This window comes from Zalophus californianus, chromosome 4, assembly GCF_009762305.2.
Source record: "Zalophus californianus isolate mZalCal1 chromosome 4, mZalCal1.pri.v2, whole genome shotgun sequence".
NCBI lineage: Eukaryota > Metazoa > Chordata > Mammalia > Carnivora > Otariidae > Zalophus > Zalophus californianus.
Window position 1 is genome coordinate 19,284,387 of NC_045598.1, and position 27,766 is coordinate 19,312,152.

Sequence of the window (27,766 nt, forward strand, 5' to 3'; positions counted from 1 at the left end):
GCTACTCACAACTGCCATCTAAAAGATCCCTGTGGGCGCCAGGTCACCCACGCAAACCTCCAACACCTGCGACGTGTCAGAGACTGAGGATGAACGATGCTGAGTTCCTGCACACAAGCCTTACTTTGTCCTATTTATTGTCTGAACTAGCATTCTACTAAACTACACTTGATCTTGTTGTTTGCCCTGCATGGCCGAACTCTTTACGTTCAGCTTTTTCCCAGAACTACAATTGATCACCTTGGTCTAGGTAAATTTGGAAGTCAACTCAAGGCACACAAAAAACTGCATCATCTTTTCCAATTTAAGAGTATAAACTTAGCTCACTCACTAGCCACTGGTTGAAGATAGTTGTCATTTATATGCGTGCTAGATACTAAAGCAGGGGGCGCCTGGGTGGCTCACTGGGTAAGCGTCTGCCTTCGGCTCAGGTCATGATCCCAGGGTCCTGGGATCGAGCCCCGCATCGGGCTCCCTGCTCCTTGGGAGCCTGCTTCTCTCTCTCTCTCTCTCTCATAAATAAATAAATAAAATAAAAAAAAAAAAAAGATACTAAAGCAGGGCTCTAACTGTGCCTTCTATACACACACACACACACACCCACAATTTAATCCTAACAACATAGGAGGAAGATTGATAGGCCACTATTATCAAGTTTGGTAAAACCGAAATCAAAGACAAAGCCGGAGCTGAGGAAGTCCATGCTCAGCACCGAGCAGACCCTCCCCCAGCGTCGTCACCCGGCTCGCTTTCTCACTGTGAGGTGCTGGGCTTCCAAGAGCTTTTATACAGATGTCTGAGAAGCAAATAATCATATGCAATTAAGGTTATTTCCCAAATAGCATATGAAAGCTGCCAAAGGCTGTCCCTGAATTGAAAGGCAACACTGACAATGGTGAATATTGTAACCTCCGGATACAAGATGAAAGAGATGCCAACCTGAACCACCCAAATCACACGTTACTCTGGAAAAGAAGGCTCCTTTTAACCTCTGCACCAAAGGTTGCTACGTGGGCCCACAGAATGATATTAAATATTCCAATTTTGGAGTCATGGCTTCTATGGCAGGAAAGTATGAGAGAACGCATCCCACCCCCACCTGTAACAGAAAGCCAGTAAGTAAGTGGTCAGATACCGCTAACCAGGATCTCGAGATTTCCCCTAAACCCTTCTCTAGAAACCCCCTGTGTGCCTTCAATCTGCCTTTTTAACAGGGACACGGGAACAAAAATAAGCTTGTTTGCAAATAAACATCTGAAAGACTATCGTAGCAGCTGATCTGGGCCAAGGCATCAAAACAAAGTGATGATTGTGGAAGAAGACAATGCAAAGGACTCTGGAGCGAGAAACTCCAGGGCAGAGAACTTGTGGCGACATGTGCACTGGGTGTTTCTGGAGGCCAAAGGCCCCATCTGGAACGAACAGAAACTCGGAGGGTCTCTGTCACTTCACAGTTTATTACCTGTACAGAAAGGAGTCACTGCCACCAACAGCACTGTGCAGCTTTATTAACCATTCAAGTACAGTAGCATCTGGTAAGATCGGGACAGAATTGGGATTTAAAAGTGAACAGATATTCAGCATCTAACAGTTTGAAAGAAGCCACTACATACTCTTTTCACAAACATGTTTTCACAGAGCCAATACAGTACTAGCCGTTAACCCAGTACGCCAGGTGCACTGAAGTAGAAAAGATGCAACAAGAAAAAGTAGCTACATTAGAAAGACTTCAACACTTTAGAAAAAGAGTACAACACTTTCCGTTTCTCCCCTTTAGCCCCGAAAACAACATCATACAATCTGGATCTACCTATACAGTCCTACATCAGCTTCTAGAAGATTTGTCAGGAGGGCAAAAATAAAATGACACTGGCCAGTACAGTCTTTGGATATTTGGGCAGGGGAAGGGGAGAAAGTCAGTGCTCAGAACAAATTAGTCAGCTTCAGTTTCATCAGCAGGATCTTTGGATTCTTTGTTCTTCCGCACTTCCTCAATGTGCTTGTCCTGGAAAGAAAACAGCATCCGTCAGTCAGTCAAATCACAGAACCTGCCAAGCCGCGCACCCTGACAGAGGCCCGACGGCAGGATCTGGGCGTGCGTTATGTTATATGTTAGTGGGAAGCACACAGAGTTCTAAAAATTATCTTCAAACTTCCTTGGGTCACTCATGGAACCTGATGACTGAGCCTCCTACTGCTCTTTCAAAGAATGTACAATTTTTCTGGAAATCACTGAATACCCCATCTTACCCTTTTTTAAAGGTTTTCAAGTAATCTCTACACCCAATGTGGAGCTCGAACTCACAACCCCAAGATCAAGAGTCGTATGCTCTTCTGACTGAGCCGGCCAGGTGCCCCCGGCTCCCTCTTATTTTAAAAGAAGATACCCTCCCATTTAATATGTTGAGCCCCAAAACTGAGGACAGAGACACCCAACACCTTGATCAAGGCAATTAGTTCGAGCCACCTCACGGGTGCAGACTTCAAGCTCTCGACCCTCTCAAAGCAAAGCTGGCCCACCGACCTTCTCCCGCAAGCGCTCCAGTTTGGCCGCCATCTGGGCCTCTCGGTTCTCTTTGTTGGCCTCCATTTTGTGGGTCAGCTTTTCTTCCGCCATCTTACTGAAGTTGTTGTTCTCCTCTATGGCTTTCTGAAGCACCTCTTTCTCGTGCTCCCGCTTCTCTGCCAGCTGCTTCAAGACCTCGGCCTCATGGGACTGAAAAATGTTTAACAGGCTAGACCCTCTGAAGTTCATTTAGCATTAAATTTTTGACCAAAAAAAGTTATTAACCGGGAAGACTGAAAAGAGGCAGAAATTGAGATCTCTTTAAATATAACCTAAGCCAGGGCCTGAATCATCTGTATCAAAATAGTGTGAAAATCACCCTCTTTTTCTAGTGTTTGTATTTACTTTGGAAAACTGCCCAGGTTTGTTCAGTCTTGCCCAAGTGTTCTCTAAAGGAATCCCTCTAAGATTTACTGTTTAATGGTAACAAGAGGACTTGTAACATGCACAGGGGAATGGAGCTGTACTGTCAAGAACTGGTTATTGAACTTGAACGTCCACTGAAGAAAATTAGCTTATTAAAACAAAAGTAACCATATCAATAAAAAGAAAAAACATGAATGATAGGGAATTTAAGACTAAGCCGCCAGACTACTATTTGAGCCAAGGGGATTTCTGTTTCGTGGAAAAGCTTCATCGCTTTTCTCTCTGGAAGTGGCATTCACTTCCATGCCACTGGGGCTGTTACCTCGGTGCGCCTCCTTCAACAGACTCAACACTCAACAGCATGTTACCAAACAGATTCCAATGTGCCTGGAAGCATCACCGAGGCAGGAAAACTACAGGGCACCTGCCGCTGGTTCTGTTCACTCTCTTCTGCAATATCCCAGTCCCAAGTTTCACTATATAAAGCACAGGCTATTGACTACAGGGCCAGGGTTGGCTCCTTACAGATTTCTCTGTCCAGCCGTTGGCTGCATTTCCTCACAAACTCAAAACTCCACAAAACTCCCTCAACCTCCATAGGAGTTCACACTGCGCAGACGAGCAGGTAGGAGACGGAGCTCCCTAGCAAACACTGCCACCCGACCCGGGGAAATGAACGGCAGTGCCGACAGAGGGTCAGCGCACATTCACACGTGGCACTGAAACATACAGGGCACGTGGTACAGCAGCTTCAACAGGGGCCTGTATGTGTGGTCAGATGTGTCAGACTTCACACTGTACTAACTGTGTCGGGCAGGGGCACGTTACTACCTCACCTCTTGTGCCTACTTTCCTTCATTTTATTTTGTTTAAAAAAATTTTTTTTATTAAGTAAATTCTATACCAAACGTGGGACTTGAACTCACGACCCCAAGATCCAAGAGCCACATGTGCTATTGACTGAGCCGGCCAGGCACCCCTCCCTAATTTTAAAATTAAACCCACTCACCTTAATCAGGGTTGTTGGAAGGGAATAAGAATTTATATAAAGTTCTTCATGAAAAGAATACTGAATGGAAGGAAATGCACCAAAATGTTAACAATGGTTATTTCTGGGAAGTAGGGTAATGAATACTTTTAATTTCCTATGTATAAATTTCTGATTCCCAATTTTTCTATAACAAGCATATTAATATTTGTTGATCTTTCTGATTTGGGTTCTTTTTTTTTTAAGTAGGCTCCACACCTGGCATGGAGCCCAACATGGAGTTTGAACTCAAGACCTGAGATCAAGACCTGAGCTGAGATCCAGAGTCAGACGCTTAACTGAGCCACCCAGGCGCCCCTTTTGATTTGTTTTTAAAAATGGGTATTTTATAGAATTGCTTAAGTAAGAGAAAAGCTGCTCCAATATCATTAGGCCAGTTGAGCAACACAATCACATTACCAGCAATTTAAAATGTTTTTATTGTACAGCTCTCGGGAAAAAAAACAAACCACACAGGCACACATACAAACCAAACCAAACCGGGAAAAAAGGGGGGGGGCGGGGAGAATCATCCACCAACAAATCTATTTTTCAAAGAGAAAGCAAGAGAAGCAGGAACTTTGGTTTCAGATAGACCTAAGCTTGAATTCTGGCTCCAACACTCACTAGCTATAGGACTTGGGAAAATGACAACATTTCCGAGACCATTTTTTCATCTCAGTATCTCAGACATCTACCCTTTTAGGGTCAAAGGGTTAAAGGAGAAAAACAGAAGTAAAGGACTTGGTACATAATATGAGCTCAGTAAATGATGCCAGGCATTTTCTTCTAGCTGCTGGCATATGTAATTTTCAGAGTTATAATCACATCTAGCTCCAAGTCTGTTTTCCTCCTGTTACGGAAATAAAACTGATCTGCCACATTATATAAATAAATATCCTGTTTTCTGTGAATTGTGATGTTTACCTTGCGTCTTTCTTCTGCAGCTTCTAATTTCTTCTGAATTTCCTCCAGGGAAAGATCCTTCTTCTTTGGAGGGGAAAGGGGAAATTCTGGGACGGATTCTTTTGATCGAGGGCTGAGAATCAGCTCAAAAGCCTGGCCTGAGGCACGTTTCTCCAGTTCTTTCACCTGGATATCTGGATTTGATCATATTCATAATGTATTCAGAAAAATGGGGTTTTCCTATTCTAGTAAACTATCCTGTAATTTTCTAGAAACCAAATCAACTTAATGAATAGGATTCGGGCTGATAAAGAAGCTGTGTTTGCAGGCAAGAAATTATCTAAACACCACCTCCCACAAACCCAAAGCTCAATATTTTTGGATTAAAAAAAATGCCACTCTGAGATATCAGTGTTTGACAATCACTTTAATAAACAAAAGGAAGACTTGTGCAAAACTCCACATTTTTGCTCTCAACCAAGCCAAATCATCATATAATGAAACAATTAGGAGCTCTCAGTACATTCAAGTGATAATTTTTTCTTCTTTATTCTCCAGGATTTATAAAATGGGTTTTTGATAAGACCAAAATACAACTGCCCAATTAATGGCTTAAGACCTGAATCCATCTCCTACTATAAAATCCTAAACCCATCACAATTCAGCTTTTCCAAATAGATTACCTACCAGAAGAAGCCATGGTGAACAGAAGACAAGAGACTGGCAGTGTACTCTACACAATCCACTGGCAAGGAAAACCCTGAAAACGATTTTCAAAAGCATGCGATCAATTTCTTTGCATTTCTAGGTCATTGATCCAAAGGGACCTCAAATCACATCCACATAAATCAGTGTCAGAAAAATCACTACCATGGAATTAAATAAGACATTATTAACTAGAAAATTATAAAAATCCACAAAATACTGAAACATTGGTAAATTTGAACTGAATAGAACATTGGTTGCAGAAAATCAAGTCAACTGAGCTTGCCTGTTCAAAAAATATCTTGGATTTTAAAAATTAGACGACGTTAAGTCACAATATATTTTTTCCCCTAAAAACTCTAAAAATTTCCCCCCACAACGGCGAAAATATATTCCAGATTCAACTCAACAGTGAGACCGGAGCCATCTTAATACTGCCTACAACTCATTGTGCAAATGAAATGCCCACCCCTGCTTTGTCTGCGTCTGCCATGGTGGAAAACAAAACGCCCAAGCCAATATTAACCAGTATGTTGAACTCCTATTGTTCCAGGAGCTTAAGCTCCTTAGCCAAAAGCGAGCAAAATTAATCAGTTTTATGAACCTTTAGGCTTTAGGTTATAATATTTGCTTCCTTATATCACGAAAAATTCTACATCCCTCCTTCATTTTTTTTTTTAAGGTCATCATCCTTGTACACCCCAGGCTAAGTAAGAAAACCTAAGATTGCAGGTTCCAACAGCTGGAAATTAAAACCCTAAGCAGCAAAACGGTCTAACCCCGGCAGAGCAAGAGACGCAGCACCGGACCCAGAATGGGCGTGGCCCCGGTCCAAGTGAGGAAAAGCGGGTGGCCGCCCCCGGCCAATCAGAGCACGCCCTGCGCTCCGGCCCCTGGCCCCACCCCCTTCCTCCCCGCGCCTTTTCGAATCTCCCCGAACTCACAACACCCCGGAGCCCGCGCGCGTGGGAAGGGGAGGGATGGGCGGGGTTAACGGTCCTATCTGGGTAACTCCGCCCTTCCCGGGCTCGCCGCGCGCTGACGCCCCCCCAACTCCCGCCAAAAACATCTCGAGGCCACCCCCACCCCCGCAGCAGCTCGGCGGGTGGGGCAGGCCCGGGGAACCGGCAGTGGGGTAGCTCAGGCATCGGCCCGCCACCTCCTCCTTTCACTCCCACCCACCCTGCCTCCATCCTAGCTGTCCGCGCCCCCAGCCGCAAGGACAGGATTGCTCTCGTGGGGTGTCAGCCTCTCGGGCTCGGCCCTAGTCACTGGGCGAAGGCGACAGCGGGGAGGGGGAGCGGCCCTAGCCGCCCGCAGCCCGATGCTATGGCCGCTGCCCTCTAGAGGCGCCGCCCCGCCCCTTCAGACAATGGGGACCCCAGCGGGGCTGAGCCTGCAAGTGAAAGGAGGGAGGCAACGGAGGGCCCACGCCCCCTATTGTCTCCAAGACTGCACCCAGGGCTAACGCCCCGGGCTTGCCCAGCTGGCCGCGCCCCCTCCCCACAATAGCCGCGCCCCCAGGGAGCGGGGACAAAGCCGAGGCTCCGCCCGAGCCATACACAAAGCGGAGCGACCCCCGCCCGCCAGTCCCACTTGGGGCCCGCGGCCACGCCCGCCGCCCTCCGGCGGGGGGTCGCTGCCATGGCCCGGCCCCTCCCGCCGGCCGCATCCCTCTCAGCCCCCAACCTCCAGCCACCTCCTTCCAGAGCCCCGCACCCACCTGCTCGGTCCGAGCCGCCTGGCCACACTCTGAGCACCAACAGACCCGGGCGCGCACAAAAGCGCCAAACAGCGGCACGTGACCTCCCCACCGGGCTCTCCATTGGCTGAAACCAGCGGCACGTGCCGCCCCCTCCCCCACAGCCCAGGTGGCCCCGCCCCTCGGGACCCCCGAGCACCTCGGGAAGTGTAGTCCAGGCTGGCGGGGTAGGGGGACAATGCGAGGGGTGGGGGGCATTTGGGGGTCTCCCCGGATGTGAGCAGGGGGCCCGGGCGGTTGAAGAGGGCTATACTGTGGTCCCTAGCCTGGGTCTGAACCAGCTCTCCCATCCTTAAGAAAAGGGCGGGGCCGGGCGGGGCGGGGTCCCTCCCTACCTCTCAGAGGGTGGCCCCCTGGACTCCTCCTCCGTTGAGCCACGTGCCCCGCATCGCCCCAAGGGCAACACTCGGACAGCGCAGTGCCCCTACAGTGCCCCACCCCTTGCTGCCACCTAAGACGCCCAAGCCCTTCTTACAGGACAACGCGACTCTTTGCCCCTGTAAGGCCCCCCTGCAACCCGGCGCCCTACCTCGACACCCGCGTGTAACCTGCATTGTGACATCATCGTTATCCCTTAACCCACTCAGCGCTAACAGGTCACGGGCGTGGCCCTTCCTCACCGTGCGAGTTTTCGCTACCATTATCGGGTCCCGGAGCTGGTGACCAGAGAACCGTGGCGGGGGGAAGAGTGAGGCTCTGGAATTTGATCTCCTTTGGTCTAACAGTTACTCCGCTTAAATGCAGACTCCATCTGTTCTGCCTAGCCTTCAGCCTGATGATAGGGAAGGAAGAGCAATAGTAGTTCTAGACAACACAGACTGCAGTTAAGTGTTGCTTTTGTTCTTGGAGCACGTGCTCCCAGTGCAGTGCTGGGCCCTTTTAAAGAATCAAAACAAAAGGGGGAACCACAAGGTCACGGTTCCTCCTGGCCTGGTTTGATGAGAAGCACAGCAGAGGCACAAAGGAAACTGGTCTGACCTGAGAGATCTTAGAATGACTGGCCGCCTTCTTCCCACAGAAAGGCCAGAAGAAAAATAAAATGAACATGGTTTCCAGATCCCTCTTCCCATTCCCCAGACCAAGGCTGTGTCTTTGGTCTTCAGGTGGTGGTCTCTACACCAATGCACCTGCTCTGAGATCCTGACTGGGTAGAAAGACACCTTCATTTTATTAATCAGTGGGTCCAGACGCCCCATACCAAGAAACAAATATGACTAACTCTGCAGAAAAACAGCAGTCCTAATTGTAAAAGGCTCCAGCCAGTCACTGGGGATGTGCTGGAGATAAATACAATTACTGGGTGCCTGAGACAAGGAAAACTGGATCATAGAGGCAGCAGACACACCACACAAAGCAAACAGCCATTTGCTGTTGCCTGAAATATGCTTGTTGTAGCATTTTCTCCAACAATCGCCCTTGTGTGGGGTCAGCCTCTCGCCCGCCCCCAATCGAAGCGGTTTTCCTTTAGCATGTGAGCAAGACCAGGAATAATTCAGATTCTGAGCCCTGAAAGCCTTCTCCCTCTCAGACCGAACCTAGCTACAAAACGGCCAGGTGTTTCCATCTGTCAGTTTTCTAAGCAAAATCTCAGAAATCGTTAGAAAGCCTGGAGAGGGGTGGGGATAGAGCTCACCGGAAAGTGACAAACTCGCAGGCAACACAAACGAGCACGGAACCCAAGGCCAAGAGGTCTATTATCCCCGAACCAGCCTTTATCTTGAAGTCTTTGTACTTGAACTGGAGGTTTGCAGAGGAAGGTCCCACCCATTTGATGCATATTTCTTTTAAATACAAGAAATTGCCGTGCAAAAATCTTAACGTTTCTGACTATTAATGTTGTGACAGGAAAAAAAAAAAATCTTTCAAAACACTGATTATTTTAAAGCACTTACACCACTTCCCCCCGCCTTTCCTTTTTCCCTAGAGCAGATGTCTATTTCCATGGAAACCACAGCTAGGAAGGAAGATGTTAGAACTCATGGAGATTTTTAATCTTTTGTAACAATGCTACTTAGCTGGTGGGTTTGTTGTTAGATGCCTAGTCCTGCCACAAGGATTTCCTGAGCTCCTCACTGCTGCTTGAGGCCTGAGGAGGCGGGGGTAAGTCTGCCCCTTTAACAATCCTTTGCATAAAAAGGTGCATGTGTGGTGAGGTGATCCCTAGGTGGGTTTCCTAGGTGGGTCTGCTTTTCTGAGAGCCAGACCACAGCTATTGATTGTCATCTCTGTCTGTAAGGGTTCCTACACGAGCCCTGGAAGAGGAAGGGCTTTCAACTCAAAGGCGAGAAAACAGCTTTGCCACTTCATGGAGAGGGACAGAAGCTCCTTTCCGGGAAGCTGGCTAAAACTCCCTTCAAAAGCCACTCCCTCCTGAAGTGGCAGCAAGGAGTTAACGTTCCCATCTTGGAACTGCCTATCTTTGCCCATGAGAATTATTTTTGCCTCTGCTCAGATGGTGTGGTCGGATTGCCGTGGAGCTGGCTGTGACTATGGATTAGCACAAAGTGAAGTCAAGATATGGCAGCCCTCCAGCTCATTTGATCTGTGTAGACAGCTAAAGGAGAGCACTTCAGGCTTCAAAGTCTAAAAGGGATGTCTACACTGATCAAACGAGCCGGGCTGTTGTCAGATCTCCTCCGTTCTTACACAGCACCGCAGCCTTTGTTCATTGCTGGGTCTGAGGCTGCTGGGGTTGTCGCTCGCCTGGGTGCCGCCGGGTTCCAGGGCTTACGGGGCCTGTCCTTGGCAAAAGGATATTGTGGGAGAGGTCTTCTCCTTGTCCCCAGCCTCTCTGTTCCCTTTGTCCCCTAAACCTTAGGCATTGTGCTCTAACACTCCCGTCCCTGTTCAAGCCCTGTCTGTGAATCTATCTCACACGCCATCTCCCTCTGGGGATGATTAAGTCCCAGAGGGTGGGGCCTGTGCCAGGGTCTCATCATCCCCGGGGCCCAGAACGGGGCCTGGCCCAGGACGGTGGGACTTGCATGTGTGCAGCTGACTTGAGGCAAGAACCACCTCTGTCATCTTCTGCCTCCTCCTCTGTGCTGCTAGACACCTGCTCCATAGAGGGGTGGTGAGGACTAAAGGAGATGATGTACATGAGGGCGCTTAGCGCGATGCCTGGCATGTGTTAACTCTTGTCGCTAGAGAAGGTTCTTGATTACTATAGGTTATGGAATGAAGGAATGGATTATTGAATGAATGCATGCATGAATGGATGGATGGATGGATGAATGAATTCCCACACTTTGTTAGGAATCAGAGTCACTGGGTTAACTCTTCCTATTCAATGTTTTTAAAAAATCCAATTAATTTAACATTTTGGATAACCCATTCATGTAGTTTAGAAATAAAGTATAAAAAGGGTGCCTGGGTGGCTCAGTCGGTTAAGCGTCTGCCTTCAGCTCCGGTCGTGGACTGGGATCGAGTCCACCTTGGGCTCCCTGCTCAGCGGGGAGTCTGCTTCTCCCTCTGCCCCTCCCCACTGCTCATGATCTCTCTCTCTCTCCCTCTCATGCTTTCTCTCTCTAAAAAATAAATAAAATCTTAAAATTAAAAAAAAAGAAAGAAAGAATAAAAAGTCCTCTTCCCTTTTCAGTCCCGATCTGCCAAATCCATCAACCCTCCCCAACCATAACCACTGTCATCAGTTTCCTGGGTATCCTAGAGTTTCTTCAACAAGTTTCTAGATGTGTATTCTTAGTCCCCCTTCATCATACAAATGGTAGTCAACTGTAACGGTTCTGCACTCAGAATTTTTTCACTTCACGATACATGTCAGGGATCTTTTCCCTGTTCATACATCAAGCGTTTCCTTGATCTGGGATTCACTGTATGAATATTCCATAATCTAGTTAACCTGTGCCTTCTCCATGGCTTTTAGGTTATTTCCAATTATTTGCTATTTCAAACACTGCTGTTATGAATAACCACATATATATGTGTGTGTGTGTGTGTATATATATATATATATATATATATATATATATATATATATATATATGGTATTTTCCACATGGGTGAGTAGATCTGCAAGACATTTTCCGAGAGTGGTATTGTGAGGTCAAAGGGCAAACACATCTGTCATTTGGACAGTGCCAAATTGCCTTCCACGGGAGTTGTACTAGTTCCACATTCACCTTGTGGTGTTTTAATTCATTATCTCAATTCATTCAAAAATGGTTTGAAAGGCTTTGTCCCTAGAAATTTCAGGCATCAGGGAAAAGGAGGGGGAGGACTAGAAATCCCAAGAAAGACGTGGCTGTCAATTCTGTCTATATTAATAATTCCTATAAATACTTGACAAGCAGCAGCTGATCTCAGAACAGCTCTGGGGCCCACACAGTAGTGCTCCTCCTACTCTGTCCTGTGGTAGAAGTATCTGCAGGTGTCGCTGTGAGATTGGAAGCCTTTTGAAGGCAGGCTCTTTTTCTTGGCTGTATCCCACTCCCCACCCATGATGCCTGACACAGTGCCTGGCATGCATCTTATTTAATTAATTCTAAGATGTATGTTTTCCCCACATTTTTGTGTCTCTGAAATTGGCTGGACCTCATGGTCAATAAATAGCATGTCATAATTAGTGACAGCTTATTTTCTTAGTGGGACATAAAATAATGGTATCTTAAAAATCAATGGCATTTTTGAGTCAGCGAAATGTTGGAAAGGGCGCCCATATTAAATGTGTGAGTGGAATGACGGCCAAGATGTCGCTGTTTCCTGCCAGTCCTCTCGCTCTTAGTCCTAACCCTCAGTTTCCCATTTAGCTGGTGGCTTTGCTAGACACTCACCCTCCAGGTTTAAACTTCAGTCAGACTCAACTCTTCCCTCTTTCTCGCCCAAGCCTCCAATTATGGAAACTTAGCATTTTCTAGTAGAACAGAACCTTTAAAATGATAATAGCTACAAAAAGAACAAAGCTGCTCATGCTTCCTGATTTCATAACTTACTACAAAACTACAGGAATCAAAACAGTGTAGTACTGGCATAAAGACAGATATACAGCCCAATGGAAAAGAATAGAGAGCCCAGAAATAAACCCTTGCATATGGGGTCAAATGACTTTCGACAAGGAGGCCAAGATTCATTCAATAGGGAAAGGACAGACTTTTCAACAAATGGTGCCGGGAAAACTGGATATTCATTCACATGCAAAAGAATGAAGCTGGGCCCTTACCTCACACCATATACAAAAATCAACTCAAAATGGATCAAAGGTCTAAATGTTTATAAAACTATAAAACTCTTAGAAGGAAACATAGAGCAAAAGCTTCATGACATTCAATTTGGCAATGATCTCTTAGATGTAATGTCAAAGGCACAGACAACAAAAGAAAAAAATAGACAAATGGATTTTATGAAAATTTAAAATTTTGTGCATCAAAAGAATATCAACAGAATCAAAAAGCAACCCACAGAATGGGAGGAAATAATTGCAAATTATATATCTGATGAGGAATTCACATCCAGTATACAGAGAGAACTTCTAAAACTCAACAAACAACCTGCTTCAAATATGAACAAAAAAGGCCTTAAATAGACATTTCTCCAAAGAAAATATACAAATGGCCAATAAACACATGAAAAGATGCTCAGCATCACTAATCATTAGGGAAATGTAAATCAAAACCACAATGAGATACCACCTCGCACCCATTAGGATGGCTACTATAAAACAAAACAAAACAAAAAATGGAAGGTAACAAGTGCTGGAGAGGATGTGGAGAAACTGGAGCCCTTGTGCACTGTTGGGAATGTCAGATGGTATAGCCACTGTGGAAAACAGTATGGAAGTTCCTCAAAATATTAAAAATAGAATTGCCATATGATCCAGCAATTCCACTTCTGGGTATACACCCAAAATAATTGAAAGCAGGGTTTTGAAGGGATATTTGTACACCCATGTTCACGGCAGCATTAGTCCCAATAGCTAAAATGTGGAAGCAAATCAAATGTCCATTTCCAGATATACACATAAGTGAAACATGGTACATCCATACAATAGAATATCATTCAGCCTTAAAAAGAAGGAAATTCTGACATGGATGGACCTTGAGGATATTATGGACAACATGGATGGACCTTGAGGATATTATGCTCAGTGAGATAAACCAGTCACAAAAAGATAAAAATACTGTATGATTCCACTTATATGAGGTGATTAGAGTCATCAAAAATTATAGAGATTTAGAAAGTAGAATGATGGTTGCCAGGGCTGGGGGGAAGAGGGACTAGGGGGTTATTATTTAGTGGGGACAGAATTTCAGTTTTACAAGGTGAAAAGAGTTATGGAGATGGGTGGTGACTGATGGTGACTGCGCAACATTATGAATGTATTTAATATCCCTGAACTGAATACTTAAAGATAGTTAAGGGGGCGCTTGGGTGGCTCAGTCAATTAAGCATCCGACTCTTGATTTTGGCTCAGGTCGTGATCTTGGGGTTGTAGGATCAAGCCCCCCGTGGGGCTCCACATGCAGCAGGGAGTCTGCTTGAGGTTCTCTCTTTCTCTCTCTCTTCTTCCTCTGCCCCTCCCCCCGTTTGAACATACTCTCTCTCTAAAATAAATAAATAAATAAAATCTTAAAAAAATAATTAAAGGGTGCCTGGGTGGCTCAGCTGGTTAAACAACTGCCTTCGGCTCAGGTCATGATCCTGGAGTCCCGGGATCGAGTCCTACATCGGGCTCCCTGCTCAGCAGGGAGTCTGCTTCTCCCTCTGACCCTCTTCCCTCTCGTGCTCTCTATCTCTCATTCTCTCCCTCTCAAATAAATAAATAAAAAACCTTAAAAAAATAATTACGATGGCAAATTTTATATGTGTATTTTTTGTTATGTGTATTTTAATACAATAAAAATAATTGGAAAAAAATGATAATAACTAACATACAGAATGTTTACCACGAGGCAGGCACTGGTCTAAACACTCTCCATGAAATAACTCATTTAATCCTCATAACAATCTTATGAAATATTATCAGCCTAACTGTAAAGCTGAGGAGAGGAGGGTGACTAACTACCCTGTCTTGCCCAGGACTGAGGGTTTTTCCCCAGAAAAAAACAGTATAGGACTTTCAGTGCTAAAAGTAGGAAAGTCCAAGCCAAACCTTGGATGAGGCTGGTCATCCTAAAGGAAACTGAGACACAGAGAGACAGTATCTTCCTTAGACGTACCAAACAGGGTCCTTGCCCTAGGCCCTGCACTTTCAAGGGCTGCACTCTAACCCTCCAGCTGTGCCCCTTCTCCCAGGTAAGCTTTCCCCTGGGGCCAAGGATATGAGCCCACTTGGAACCTGGGCATCCCTTTGAAACCACACTGTAGGTATCCAGGACTCTAGAATTCCCTGTCCAAATGACCTGAGTCCACTTTCAGCATCTCTGCCAGCACCTTCCTGGTTCATCCTCCCAAGGGCAAACTTCCCTGCCTGAGTGTAGGGCTGGCTACTCTTAAGGGGTAGGGACGGAACCTGGGCATGAGGGCCAGGAAAAGGAAGTGAAGGGGGCTGGCTCTGCCACTCTCTAACCTGAAACTCCAAGGAATCCAAGAATTCTCAACTCAAAACCTGACATTCTAGCTTATTACGGAGGTATATTTCTCAAGGTAGAAGGATAAAACATATATTTTTTAAAAAGTTTGTGAGCTTGATTTATAACTCTTACATACTTAGACTTAAGGTATGTGGGCTTCCCTTTTATCCTCCTTTCTCGAGTCTGGCAAATGTTAGCAGTAGGCCTGCAGAGATTGAATCACTAGTCCAACTAGGTTACACAGAAGTGCAGAGCTTTTGCAGCCTGGCTCCAAGTCTATGCTTTTAGCTGGCTAACTCTATTTATTTTCCAGACTGGGGAGAAAGGGCCGGAGAACTCTAGACATTTGTCCAAGGTCCCACGGCTAATTCATGTCACAGCAGGAATTTGAATCCTGCGCTTTAAATGATGCTCCAGGGACTGTTCAGTTACTACTCATGTGAGCATGGGCAGACGACTTCTCCCTTTTTAGGCCTGCATTTCATCATCTGTGAAATCAGGATAATGCCCTAACTTCATAGGGTTGTCGTCAGGAACAACAACCTGAAATACTAAATGTAAAGTATCTAGCATTGTGTCTGATGCGTAATAAACCCTCGATAGGTGAGAGCTATAGTGTTAGTCATCAAGCACAGCTCTGATCATGCCACTTTTCTGCTTGAAAATATTTGATGGATTAAATTTTGGGGCACATAATCTGAGAAACATACAAATTCCTGAAATCTAAAAAAAAATTTTTTTTTTCTTTTTTTTTTGATGACTCCCTTGGATTTATAGTCCCAAGGGTCATCCTTGGCATGGCATTTGAGACCCTCCATGAGCTAACTGCAGTCTACTTCAAGATCAATTAAACCCTGAGACTCTTGGGTTCTTGATGTATTTGAAGATCTGTCATCTCAAAAAAGGATAGCTATAGGGTAGCACAGTTAAGATGCATGGAAGGAGTTAGCTAACAACATTAGGGACCTCATAAGAATGAATGAGATTCTTGCTATGGGAGGTATCCAGACAAAGATTTGTCACTCAGCTGCTGGGAATGCAAGAAGGATTCTTGCATTAGGAGGAAGGTGGACTCCCTTCATGCTTTTTTTTTTTTTTTTTAAGATTTTATTTATTCATTTGTGAGAGAGACAGAGAGAGAACAAGCAGGGGGAGAGGCAGAGGGAGAGGGAGAAGCAGACTCTCTGCTGAGCAGGGAGCCCGATGCGGGACTTGATCCCAGGACCCTGGGATCATGACCTGAGCCAAAGGCAGATGCTTAACCATCTGAGCCACCCAGGCACCCTCCCTTCATGCTTTAAGAATCTTCTTTAATGAGATGGGGAAAGGCTTGTGGTATTACGCTAATGAAAGAAACAAACAAAGGCTACCCAACTGCGTGTACAATATGAACTCAAGTAAGATAAGAGCAAAATAAAAGACACCAAAATATTTGTTTGGAGGGTAAAAACAATTGAGTTTAGTTTTCTTCTTTGTACTATTCTGAAATTTCCAAACTTCTTAAAGTGAACATATATTATTTTTATTAATATGAAAAAATTGTATTGTAAAAACAGAAAAGAATTTTGTCCTCCTGACTGATCTTAGGTACTCCTATGTCTCTGGAACCCCTAGCCTCCCACGACCCCCTCCAAGTCTCAGTTTTATTGCACTATTCCCAGCTCCATGAAAAGTCATGCACCTAATATGTTTCAGTGTTTTGCTGATACTAATTCTCAGCCTGGAGTCCCTTGGCTTCTGTGTCTATTGAAATCCTCTCCACCCTCAAGGTCTTGATTAATCTCTCTGACTCCTCCATATTATGCCTGGTATTGAGTCGGTCCATACACATCTCTGTCCTCCTCACTAGAGAATGAGTTTCTTGAGAGCAGGATTACAGATGATTTCCGCCTCGTATTCCTACAGTGCCATGAATAGACACTCAGCATATATTGAATCTTTTGGTCAATGTCTTTTTAACCACTAAACAACACTTAGGGCCATGGGTCAGACAGTATAACTGAGGGTTTATCCTGGAGTCTAGTCTCCTGCAACTCAAAAAGTACCATCCCAGGGACATTTAAAAATATATATTTTGGGGGGGCGCCTGGGTGGCTCAGTTGGTTAAGCGTCTGCCTTCGGCTCAGGTCATGATCCCGGGGTCCTGGGATCGAGCCCCGCATCAGGCTCCCTGCTCAGCGGGGAGTCTGCTCCTCCCTCTGCTGCTCTCTCTCTCTGCCAAATAAATAAATAAAATCTTTAAAATAGATATATATTTCTTACTTGTTTTTAAGCTTTTAATCTGAACTCATTTCAGATTTCCAGAGAGTTGCAAAGATAGTACACAGAATTCTCATATACCCTTCAGCCAGCTTGCCCTAATGTTAACATCTTACATAATCATAGAACATTTATCCAAACTAAAACATTAACACTGGTACAACGAAATGGCTAGCTTTAATTGGATTCTCCATTTTCCCTTCGGATCCAGGATCCAACTTAGGATACCACGTTGTATGTAACATCGAGTCTCCTTACCCAGTGACATATCTTTTAATGTGGAGCCTGGGGTGACTGCTTTCTATTGTTTCTTCCAACCAACCTTTTTCCAAATAATCAAAATGTGAGCAAGAAAGATGGTGTAGGGATGGCGAGGCTGCAGCACTCGCCCTCTCCTGGGCCTCTGGGGCTTTGGACAAGTAAGTGGACTGTTCCTCCCAAATGGGGCTAGGGCGATGGATTTCATTTCATAAGATCTAGTCTTTGTCTTGAATGGGCACCTGTAGGCCTAAATACAGATGGGGTTTACAGGTTACTTTTAATTCATTAAATTTCTGGGCCATTCCATAGCCCACTTCTCCACGGCCTGGCATGAGGACATGTTCCCAGTTACTTAGAAAACTTCCAAGCAGTTGGCATTTATCAGCGATCTTAGCAATTCAGTGAGAACAGAGGTTACAGCTGTCACAGGAAGCTGAAACCAAGCCTGCTGAAATCACACCCATTGGAATGTGGGTGAAGTATAGACTGAGGAGAATTCAAGCCAGAAGGTGCGGGCGGCTGGGGTGTCAGGAGAAGGGTGGGATGCTGAAAAAGAGCGAATACACAAGGGGAAGAAAAGCTCATGTGTCACCGGAACTAGGGTTGATTTACAGACCTTCACTGGCTTATTGCTAAGCCCTTGTATCGACTAGTAAGCATCAGCACTGCCGGGCCCTGGCAGACCCCACCACGCTCCTGGATTACCCCAGCAGGCTCCTCAGTGGTCTTCTGCCTGCCCCCTCCTTCAAATCCATTGCCAGCATGGGCACCAGCCAACTCAGATCTCTGGAGAGTACAGCCCCCATCTAAGCAGGAGGATGTGGGGTGTATTACTTTCCTGGGGCTGCCTTAACTAAGTGTCACAAGCTGGAGCTGGGTGGTGGCTTTAATGACAAGAATTTAGTGGGTTGTTTTTTTTTTTTTAAGATTTACTTATTTATTTTTTTTTTAAGATTTTATTTATTTATTTGAGAGACAGAATGAGAGAGAGAGAGCACGAGAGGGAAGAGGGTCAGAGGGAGAAGCAGACTCCCTGCTGAGCAGGGAGCCCGGATGTGGGACTCGATCCCAAGACTCCAGGATCATGACCTCAGCCGAAGGCAGTCGCTTAACCAACTGAGCCACCCAGGCGCCCTAAGATTTACTTATTTATTTTAGAGAGGGGGAGAGAGAGTGGTGGGAGGGGGTGAGGGAGAAGAGAATCCTCAGGCAGACTCCCTGCTGAATGCAGAACCCACTGTGGGGCTTGATCCCAGGACCCTGAGATCATGCATGACCTGAGCTGAAAACAAGAGTTGGACGCTCAACAGACTGAGCCACCCAGGTGCCCCTGACAGAAATGTATTGGTGCACAGCTCTGGGAGTTAGAAGTCCGAAATCAAAGGTGATGGCAGGGTTGGTTCTTTCTGAGGGCTATGAGGGAGAATCTGCTATGCTTCTAGCTTCTGGTAGTCTCCAGAAGGGGAAGAAAGTGCCAGGAAGAGGAAACAGGGCAACTAAATGCCCAGAAAAGAGAGTCAGCCAAGCACAGTAGTGAACCGCAAGTGGTCTCAGGTTTTGACTGGTAAGACTGGATTCAAGCCCGGCATGCTCCTGGGGCAGGAGCACAGGGCCCTTGAAAACCCTTCAGTGGGGGGCAAGGACTTTAGGGATGCTGACCTAGAATCACAAGATCGCAGGCTCTTTGAGCTGAGGGACTTGACGGGTCTTACAGTCACTCTTGAACTCCTTCCCTGCATTTTAAAAACCAAAACCAACCCCCAAAAGTACAAAGAAGACAATTATTCACATTCTCCACCACCTGGAATCAACCATTGTTTACATTTTGACATATTTTGTTTCCCAGTGTTCTCTTTATGACTCTATAGTTTTAAATTCCTTGGGCAATATATGAATGCACTGTCATTTTTTTTTAAATAAAAAATCAGAATGTTACAAAGAAAGCTCAAATTCACTTTCACCTCCACTGGCTGTCCCAACTCCCTGCTCCTCTCCCCAGAGAAAGACGCTCTTATGAGATGGGAATGTATCTTTTCATTTTTTAAAAAATGCATTACATATGTTTGAATATACCACAGTTCTATTTGATATGTTGCAAAAGTTGTATTATGCTGAATGCATTATTCTGCAACTTTCTGTCTTAATATATTTTGAGCTCTGTCCATGTCCCTGCATATATAGATCCAATTTATTCCTTCTAACTGCAATATAGTGACCCATTATGAAAACAGACTCTTATTTATAATTTCCCTATGGATGGTCATTGAACTGTTTTCAGTGCTTTGTTATTAGATATGATCCTGCAGTGGCCAGCCTCCTTGAATATACCATCTAAATATTTCTCCCGGGTAGAAACCAAGAAATAGAATTGTCAGGGCACAGGGTATAAACCCATTTCCCCACAACCTCACCAATATCTGACATGGTCTAACTCTATTCCTCATTGCATCTTTAGAAATGAGAAGACAGCCCTGGGGCTGCTTTCTCAGTCACAGAGCAGGCTGGGGGTTCAGGGCCAAGAGTAGGCCCCACACCCCCTGGCTCCACGAGGCTCTATGTTTGTACCACACCATATGGTCACTGTCCGTTCTCCCTGGAAAATCAAGGGAAAGGCTGTGGTAGAAGGGGGTGGGTGGGGAGGGAATGGCTGAAATTCTCCAGCATGCTTTTTTACTTTGAGTGGAAATGATTTTACTCCATGATTTTACTTTGAGTGGAAATGCCTCCAAATCCTCCCAGAAAATGGCTTCACTGTGCTCCACGGATCTGCTCTCCCACTCGCGGCGCTTTCTACCTGCAGCTTTCACAGCTCCACACAGGAATGTGATTGGCTCTTCCAGCCCAGACAAGGGTGGGGACAGAAATGGCGTCTCTAAGCAGCTGATTTTTCAGTGCATCAGCCCTGCTCTGGGAGGTGGGGGAGGGCAAGCCTCTCGGGACTCGTGCAGGTGTGGAGCCCACGAAGGCCACCCTGCATCCCAGGCTCGCCCAGCCGAGCGCAGCACCCAGCACCCAGCGCGAGCCCCGGCGACCCCTCCCTGCCACTTGCAGCACCTCGAGGGTGGGCTGGCTCTGCCCGGTCCCCCGCAACCAGCGCTTGAGTGGCTGGAAGGGAGCGAACGCTGCAGAGAATGGCACTAACGACAAGTCACAAGGACTACACGGCTGTGCCCACCGGGGCAGCTCTGAGATGCTGGAGCCCAGCCGTTAGCTCCGAGTAAGAGACACAAGGCTAGGCCAGCACTTCTCACTTCCCAGGCTCTGATCGGGGCTGCGGAGGCTCCGCAACAGGGACCCCCATGGAGGATGAAGACTAACCCTGCCTGCGCTCCTCCTCCGAGGCGCACGAGGGGGATCTGGGCGAGGTCCCAGATCCCAGCCCCTCTTAAGAGCTAGTCTTGGTCTGAGGTGCTTCTCCCCAGGGGCTGCTGGCCAGATTTCCCTTTTTTTTTCTTCAAGGCAGGAAAGACTAGAAGGAGAATTTGAGGGAAAGAACAAAGCTGGCAGCGCCCAGCCTTCTTTTCAGAGCCTGGAAGGCTCCCTTCCCCTCACACTTGGGATTACTTGGAGGGCTGGCATTTTTTGCCTTAGCAAACTTTTCTTCTTAGGGACCACGTTTTGAGCCCTTGTTATATGCCAAGCACGGTACTACATGCATGATCTCATCTCCTCCTCTGGACAACTCTAAGACCTTAGTCTCAGAGAGGACATGCAGTTTCCCAAGATCACACATACAGAGTGGCAAAAGTGGGATTAGGACATTTTTTAAATGTGTGTTTTAAAAAAAAAACTGTTTTAGGTTTAAAAAATTAACTATTTGCTCACTTCCACTAGTCTTTCACAGGTCCTTTTGAAAAAAGGACGACTGAGCACAAACCCCACAAACACCGGCATGCTATTTTTACTCAGTGGGAGGAGGGAACCGAGCGCTGGTGTGTTGCTGGCAAGAGTGTAAATAGGTAATACTTTTCTGGAAAGCAGTTTGGCCATTTGAATCGAGAGCTTTAAAAACTTTCCTTGCCCTTTAATGAGGAAATTGGCATCTTCTAAGGAGACTGCACCAGCTAGCATTATGGAAAATGCACATTTCCATGGAGCCAGCGATTCCACTCAAAGGAATCTATTCTATAGATGGATGCACTAGCACATGGTCAAAATGGTATATATGTAAGGACATTCCTTAGTGCGCAGCTCCAACAGCAAAAGATGGGAACCAACCTAAAAACATTTCAATACAATTCATTATGACACATCCATTTAAAGAAATTCTATGCAATATTTCTAGAAAATGATGCAGTTCTTTTTATATATGGACCAATCATCAAAAAATATTAAGTGAAGAGAGAAAGTACAAAAGTATGCATCGGGTATGCTATTTCTGTATGAAAACAGGAATATATATGTATATATATTTTTTTTCTATGAAAGATACACAAGAAACCAGGTAATAGTGTTGCCTTTATGGAGGAACACCACAGCTGAGGGAAAAAATATGATATAGACTTTTTTTTCATTGTGTAATGAAATAGTACCTTTGGAATTATGTACCATGCATGCCCATTAGCAATTCAAAATTCCACTTAAAAAAACAGATGCACTAAAATCCTACCTCTAGACCCAGTAATTCTCCTTTTGGGAATCTAGCTTAAGGAAATTATTGGATTTCAAAGATTTATACAAAAAGATATTCACTGAGGTGTAACAGTGAAAAAGATATAGGCAATTCAAAAGTCCAACAACAGAGGAATAGCTAAGGAATTATGGTATGTATCTGCAATGTCTATCACGAAATCATAGAAAGGATGCTTACAAAAACATTTAGTGACATAGGAAAATGTGTATTATGTTAAATAAAAAAAGCTGGACAGAAATTATCTCTGCAGGGCGCCTGGGTGGCTCAGTTGGTTAAGCGACTGCCTTCGGCTCAGGTCAGGATCCTGGAGTCCCGGGATCGAGTCCCGCGTCGGGCTCCCTGCTCGGCGGGGAGTCTGCTGCTCCCTCTGACCCTCTCCCCTCTCGTGCTCTCTCTCTCATTCTCTCTCTCAAATAAATAAATAAAATCTTTAAAAAACAAACAAAAAAAGAAGCTGAATTTAAAAAAAAAAAAAAAAAAAAAAAAAAAAGAAACTATCTCTGCAGTATGATCTGATCACTGTAACAACAGTAGGACATAGGAAATAATTGGAAGCAAACATCCCAAAAAGTAAACAATTGTGGCAAGTGGGTGGAGGGACTGTGAGTGATTTTTTCTCCCTACACAGCTTTCTATACTTTTCCACTTTTTTGCAATAAGCATCCATGTCTTGGATAATTAAACACACATACACACACACACACACACACACACACACACACTTAAAAATAAATCCCCACAGTATTTAGAAAAACTAAAGATACAAAAACATGTTAACCTAGCAATTCTACTTCTAGAAATAAACCCTAAATAGATAGGTGCACAGATGCTCAGAGCATAATATGAATAACAAAACATTATAAACAACTCAAGTGTCTATCAGAGGAGACCACTTAATTAGTACAAAATATCCATAATGGAGAATATTAAGCAGCAGTTATGGAGAATGGGGTAGGTATACCAACGTGGAAAAATCTACAGGGTAACATTTTTTTTAAAGATTTATTTATTTATTTGAGAGAGAGAGAGAGGGCAGAGGAGGAGGGAGAGAGAGAATCTCCAGCAGACTGCACTGAGCAAGGAGCCTGAGGTAAGGTTCGATCACATAACCCCGAGATCATGACCTGAGCCAAAATCAAGAGTCGGTGCCTAACCAACTGAGCCACCCAGGCGCCCCAGGGTAACACATGATTGTGACAGGAAAAGCAACTTGCAGAAGAATATGGATGTTATGACTGCATTTATGCTAAAGAAAGGAAAGCTGAAACTCTGTGTTTGTGTTTGTACATAAATGTATGGAGGATGTTAAACTTTACCAATAGTTGTCTTTGGGGAAGGGAATATGCTGAAAAGAAGGCTTCTGCTCTGGACTCTACATTTATCTGCAGTGTTTGTTTCTCTTATAATGATAATGTATTCTCATATCATTTGTGTAATTAAAACATAATATGGGGGAACGTATACACATAGAGAAAGATCTAAAAAGATACATAACAAAATTATGCATAGTTTTCAGCAGGAATGAGGGATCGGGGCTTGAAGAGATGGGTCATTTTCCCAATTTACTTTATATACTTTGGCACTGACTTTTTCTTCACGCCCACACATGAACTACCTTCATAATTAAAACAGCAACATCAAAAGTCCTGGCTGATGGGTAGCAGCCTCTGGATTTCTCCAGCTCTCCACTGTCCCTGTTTTAGGGCTCTGCTCTCTTAGGTAACAAGCCTGGTCACAAGGCACCACCCAGGCGTGCAAAGCCCCAGACAATACCGGCTCATTTCTCCTCTTACCAAAGAGGAAACCGAGACGCTGAGACACAACCTTCTGGCAGCTCTGCTGGGAAAGTGGATGCAGGTGACCTGGATCCCAGGCCCCTGCTCTCCCACCTTCAATTTCCAGAGATAACCCATAGGAAGGGAGAGCCAGGGACTGGTTTCCACCAGGCGAGGGAGGACAGGGCTTCAAGCCACCCATTAATGGTATCAGTTAGCATCAAATGAGGGAACAATAAACCCCATCATTTGCCAAGTTCCCTCTAGGCTCAGCTTTAAGCTCCTTTCCCAGACAATGGCTGGTCACATCCCCACATAGCCTCTGCCAGGTTTTCCAGAGAGACTGCAACAGAGCCTGGGGACCAAGTGGCCTCCAATGGCCAACACTCTGGGACTCACCTCCATGGAGGGAGCTGGGGAATCCTCCCAGGGCTCAGGAGCTCAGCACTGGAAGATCTGTTTGCTCCAAAAGCTGAGCAAAAGACAATTATGGTGCCGCAGGAGGGCACTGGCCTGGAAGAAGGAAAGCAGGGTTTCAGGAGCCAGCACTGCCGTGGCCCCTTTTGTGACCCTGGCAACTCACCAGATCCTCTGAGTCTGGGCACTGGAGTGGGGGGGTGGGGGACAGACAGGAGCCTCTGTATCTGGGGGAGAAAGGGCGGTGTCAAGCCCCCTCCCCTTCCATGGCTGTCTCAGAATCCTAGATGTTGGTGAAGCTGCTGGTCCCCTTCCCAGTGCAGCTGCTGCCTGTCTGTCTCCATGGCAACCAGGCCAAAAGACTAATTTGCCAGGGTCCAGGCTACGGAGCTTACCTTGGAGCAGGGTTTTAACTTGTCTTTCTGAAAGCCAATCCATTGCCACTCCCAGGAGCCTCTGATAGCATCCCCTAGCCATTGCATGGGAAGGACACTGACTGGGCCAGCCAGAAAAAATGTTCCGTGTGTCCTTTATAAACGCCACCCACTGAGAGAGAGGGGAAAGACAAACAGCCTCCTGCCCAATGGCCTTATCGCCACTGGTGATTTGTGTTTCAGAGACCCCCGTCTCGCTCCCTAGTTGCTCTGGGCTGCTAGGAGGGATCTGCAAGAACAGATGGCTTAGGGAACAGGTTCACTTGTAAGAAGGTCCCCCATCTTACTCGTTTGCATTCCCTCAGGCTCCTCACTGCTCTCTGCTGGCCTATGACTGGCCAGAAGTCCCACTGTGGCTGTCTGGTTCTAACAAGACTGAAATCTTTTTTTTTTTTTTTCCTTTTCTAAACAAAAAATCTTGATGATCACCTCTCTCAGAAGCTCATGAAGGGTTACGCGGGCACTCAGATATTTACAGATCTCTCCCGGAGACATAGTCAAATTTGCCTAACTATATGGGCTTCCCCCAGGGCCGTTTTAAATCAAACACCTATCTTTTTTCTATTTGTACTCTGTTACCCTGGCTGTAACTTCCTAGAGGACAGGGATTAGACGGCTGTCTCTTCCCAGGATATGACATATTGCCTCGTACACAGCAGATGGGTTCATGAACACTTCCAAAGCACAGAAGGACCTTTATATACCAACCAAAAAAATCTGACTCGAGTCAGAGGACCTGGTTCTGGGCCTAGCCCTGCAGCTAACTTCCAGTGCAACTTTGAGCAAGTCTGTTGCCTCTTCTGGGCCCCACTCTGCCAGGTAGGACTGTGATCTCTAAAGATTGCTCCCCCGCTCCAACTCTCTCTGTCCAAGACAGAAATCCACACAGCTCTCCGTAGGGGAAACTGGGTCAAGATCAGAATTGAGCAAAGAAAAAAGAAATCATGAAATGGTAACTTTGGTCCCTAATGTCCCAACTGAAAAGGACTCACAGGATAAATAACACAGTCTATGCAGATTAAATGCCATTCCCGAGATGAATTCTGGAAAGTGAAGTTACCTGCCCTATTCACAGCCCCTTCTGAGGGAGGCATCCTGAGTTCTCTCTGTATAAAGTTGTAGTGGATTGTGATCAAAACCAGTCATGTCTGGACCTGGGATGGGTTAGCTGGTGGATGCTGGACCCAAGGGAAACCAACTCCTGCCCTGGGGGCTTGGCTGAAAACCCCACATCCTGGGGCCAGTTATGCCAGTCAGCAGCGAACCAATGCAACCGGACTCTCTCTGAGGAACCACCACCACTAGGAGCTCGCGGAGCTGGCGGGACCCTATAGCTCAGGCTGTAACCTGAACAGCACTGCACTGACTTGGAAGTGAGGGATCCTGAGCTTGTCCGGGTAGCAGCTGGGACAGTTTAAAACAGCAACAGAAAATCTCTCCCCCTCCAGGGGAAACTCATAACAAAGTCCCGTCACCGAATTTCATTTACACAGGCTTCTTGTAATCCAGAAAGGCAACCCGATACACACAGACATACCTGCCCAAACACCCCGCAAAGAGAACTCCAGGGTGACCATGAGGCTCCATTCCGACAACAAGAAACAGCTACCACGCTTCCTCGAGCAGCCCCCGCTGCAAGCACGCTGCACTACCCACAGACTCATGCGTGTTCTTTCCTCTCCACTCCCATCTGCAAACCTTCCTACTCATCTTCCTTCTGTGGGGCCTTCTCTGGTCCCACCCGGTGCTCACCACACCCCTTTCTAAATCCCACAGCACCTTGGGACACCTCAATGAGAGGTCTCAACTGTGGACATCATTTTAAAGTCCTCACGTCTAGGTCCTGTCATTCTTTGTCTAGATCTGTCTCTTCTCCCTTTGAATTCCTCAAAGCCTGGAGATTTCCTTGGTTCCTCAGTACTGAACACAGTGTCTGGCACAGGGGAAGGATTCTGTAAGCATTTTTTCCAGCACTGAGTGAGTGCAAGAGAGAAACAATCTGAGGGCCGCCAGCCCTCGTGTTTGTATGAAGATGTTCAGAATCGTGCCTGGCACTTGTTACCACGCTTTTCATACTCACAAAGCATTTCTGACGTTACTTGTCATTTTGATTCTCATCATACCCAAGAGGTAGGCAGGGAGAGGGCAGAGACTCCCCACGGTAGAGAAGGACCCTAAGACTCTGAGAAGGACAGTGACCTGCTCAAGGTCACAGGAGAGATGGCTCAGATCTCCTGCCTCTGAAGCTGGCGTTCCTTCCACCCCCCACCATTGGCTTCCTGATGTCCTTGTGACCTCCCACACGAAAGGGGGCATTGAGACAAGGAAGGGAGCTTTGAGGCCACACAAACCTTCGGCCCTTTGGGGGACGCTCTCCTTCTTGGCAAAAGCCCAAATCCATGGCCCTAGGGAAGGAAGCATCTAGAAGTGTGGAAGCACTGGGCTCATAGCTAGCAGAGTTGGGTTCCAGGTTTGGGATTTCCACATTCTAGTGATTTCATCTTAGATAAATTGTTTACTTTCTCTGAGCCTCAGTTTCCTAAGAAGTGACAGGTATTTGCTTCACAGAGGTGTTACAGAATCTGTGGGTTTCCAGAGCTGAAAAGAATTCATACCCTGTTAAAGTATCATACGCATGTGAGGGGAAAAACAAAAACGACAGGGCAAACAAAGCACGGTGGACAAGGCCTCAAGTGTGCACCCGCATGAGGACAGGCCGTCAGATGCAGCTCTATGTGTGGGCAGAAGTCACCGGCAGGGCAACAGGGCTAACTGCCCTCTGTTGTACTAGTCCCACCTCTCCTGCCATGTCCCATAGGCAACTGAAGGAGGCACAGTGGAGAGGGTTCTACTTTAACCTAAGCCTGCAAAAAGGCGTTTTCCTAAATTCGACCTCATAAAAATGAGCTGCTTACTTTGCGTTCACTCTATCTATTTTTAAGTAATCGCTATGTGCAACATGGGGCTCAGACTCACAACGCCCAGATGAAGAGTCACATGCTCTACCGACTGAGCCAGCCGGGCGCCTTGGTGATCTGCTTACTAGATTCACCAGGTTCTGGCCAGCAGCCTTTTCCCAAATCTCCCTTTGGCCATTTTGCTACTTATTTTCCCCTCCAAGAGGTGGGT

At 46.0% G+C, this 27,766-nt stretch overlaps 1 protein-coding gene across 6 annotated transcripts; it reads right to left on the reverse strand.

Annotated features, from left to right (window-relative positions):
* Positions 1 to 1,441: 1,441 nt before the first annotated feature.
* STMN1 (stathmin 1) lies at positions 1,442 to 9,035 on the reverse strand. Of its 6 annotated transcripts, none has more exons than XM_027602922.2 (5): positions 8,966 to 9,035; positions 5,553 to 5,625; positions 4,887 to 5,059; positions 2,525 to 2,716; positions 1,442 to 2,005 (listed from the first exon to the last, which is right to left on the reverse strand). In XM_027602922.2, exons 2-5 carry the CDS (start codon positions 5,563 to 5,565, stop codon positions 1,934 to 1,936), a joined length of 450 nt encoding a protein of 149 aa, XP_027458723.1. In that variant the 5' UTR covers positions 5,566 to 5,625; positions 8,966 to 9,035; the 3' UTR covers positions 1,442 to 1,933. The 6 variants fall into 6 exon arrangements, with proteins under 6 accessions (XP_027458723.1, XP_027458690.1, XP_027458683.1 ...); XM_027602889.2 differs by lacking the exon at positions 8,966 to 9,035 and adding an exon at positions 7,668 to 7,774; XM_027602882.2 differs by lacking the exon at positions 8,966 to 9,035 and adding an exon at positions 7,294 to 7,376.
* Positions 9,036 to 27,766: the final 18,731 nt, after the last annotated feature.

Coding starts and splice junctions, on each gene's coding strand:
- STMN1 (XM_027602922.2), bottom strand. Junction 2,717..4,886: donor CTGCAGAAGAAAGACGCAAG/GTAAACATCACA, acceptor AACATTTTTCAG/TCCCATGAGGCCGAGGTCTT. Junction 2,006..2,524: donor TGGAGCGCTTGCGGGAGAAG/GTCGGTGGGCCA, acceptor TTTTCTTTCCAG/GACAAGCACATTGAGGAAGT.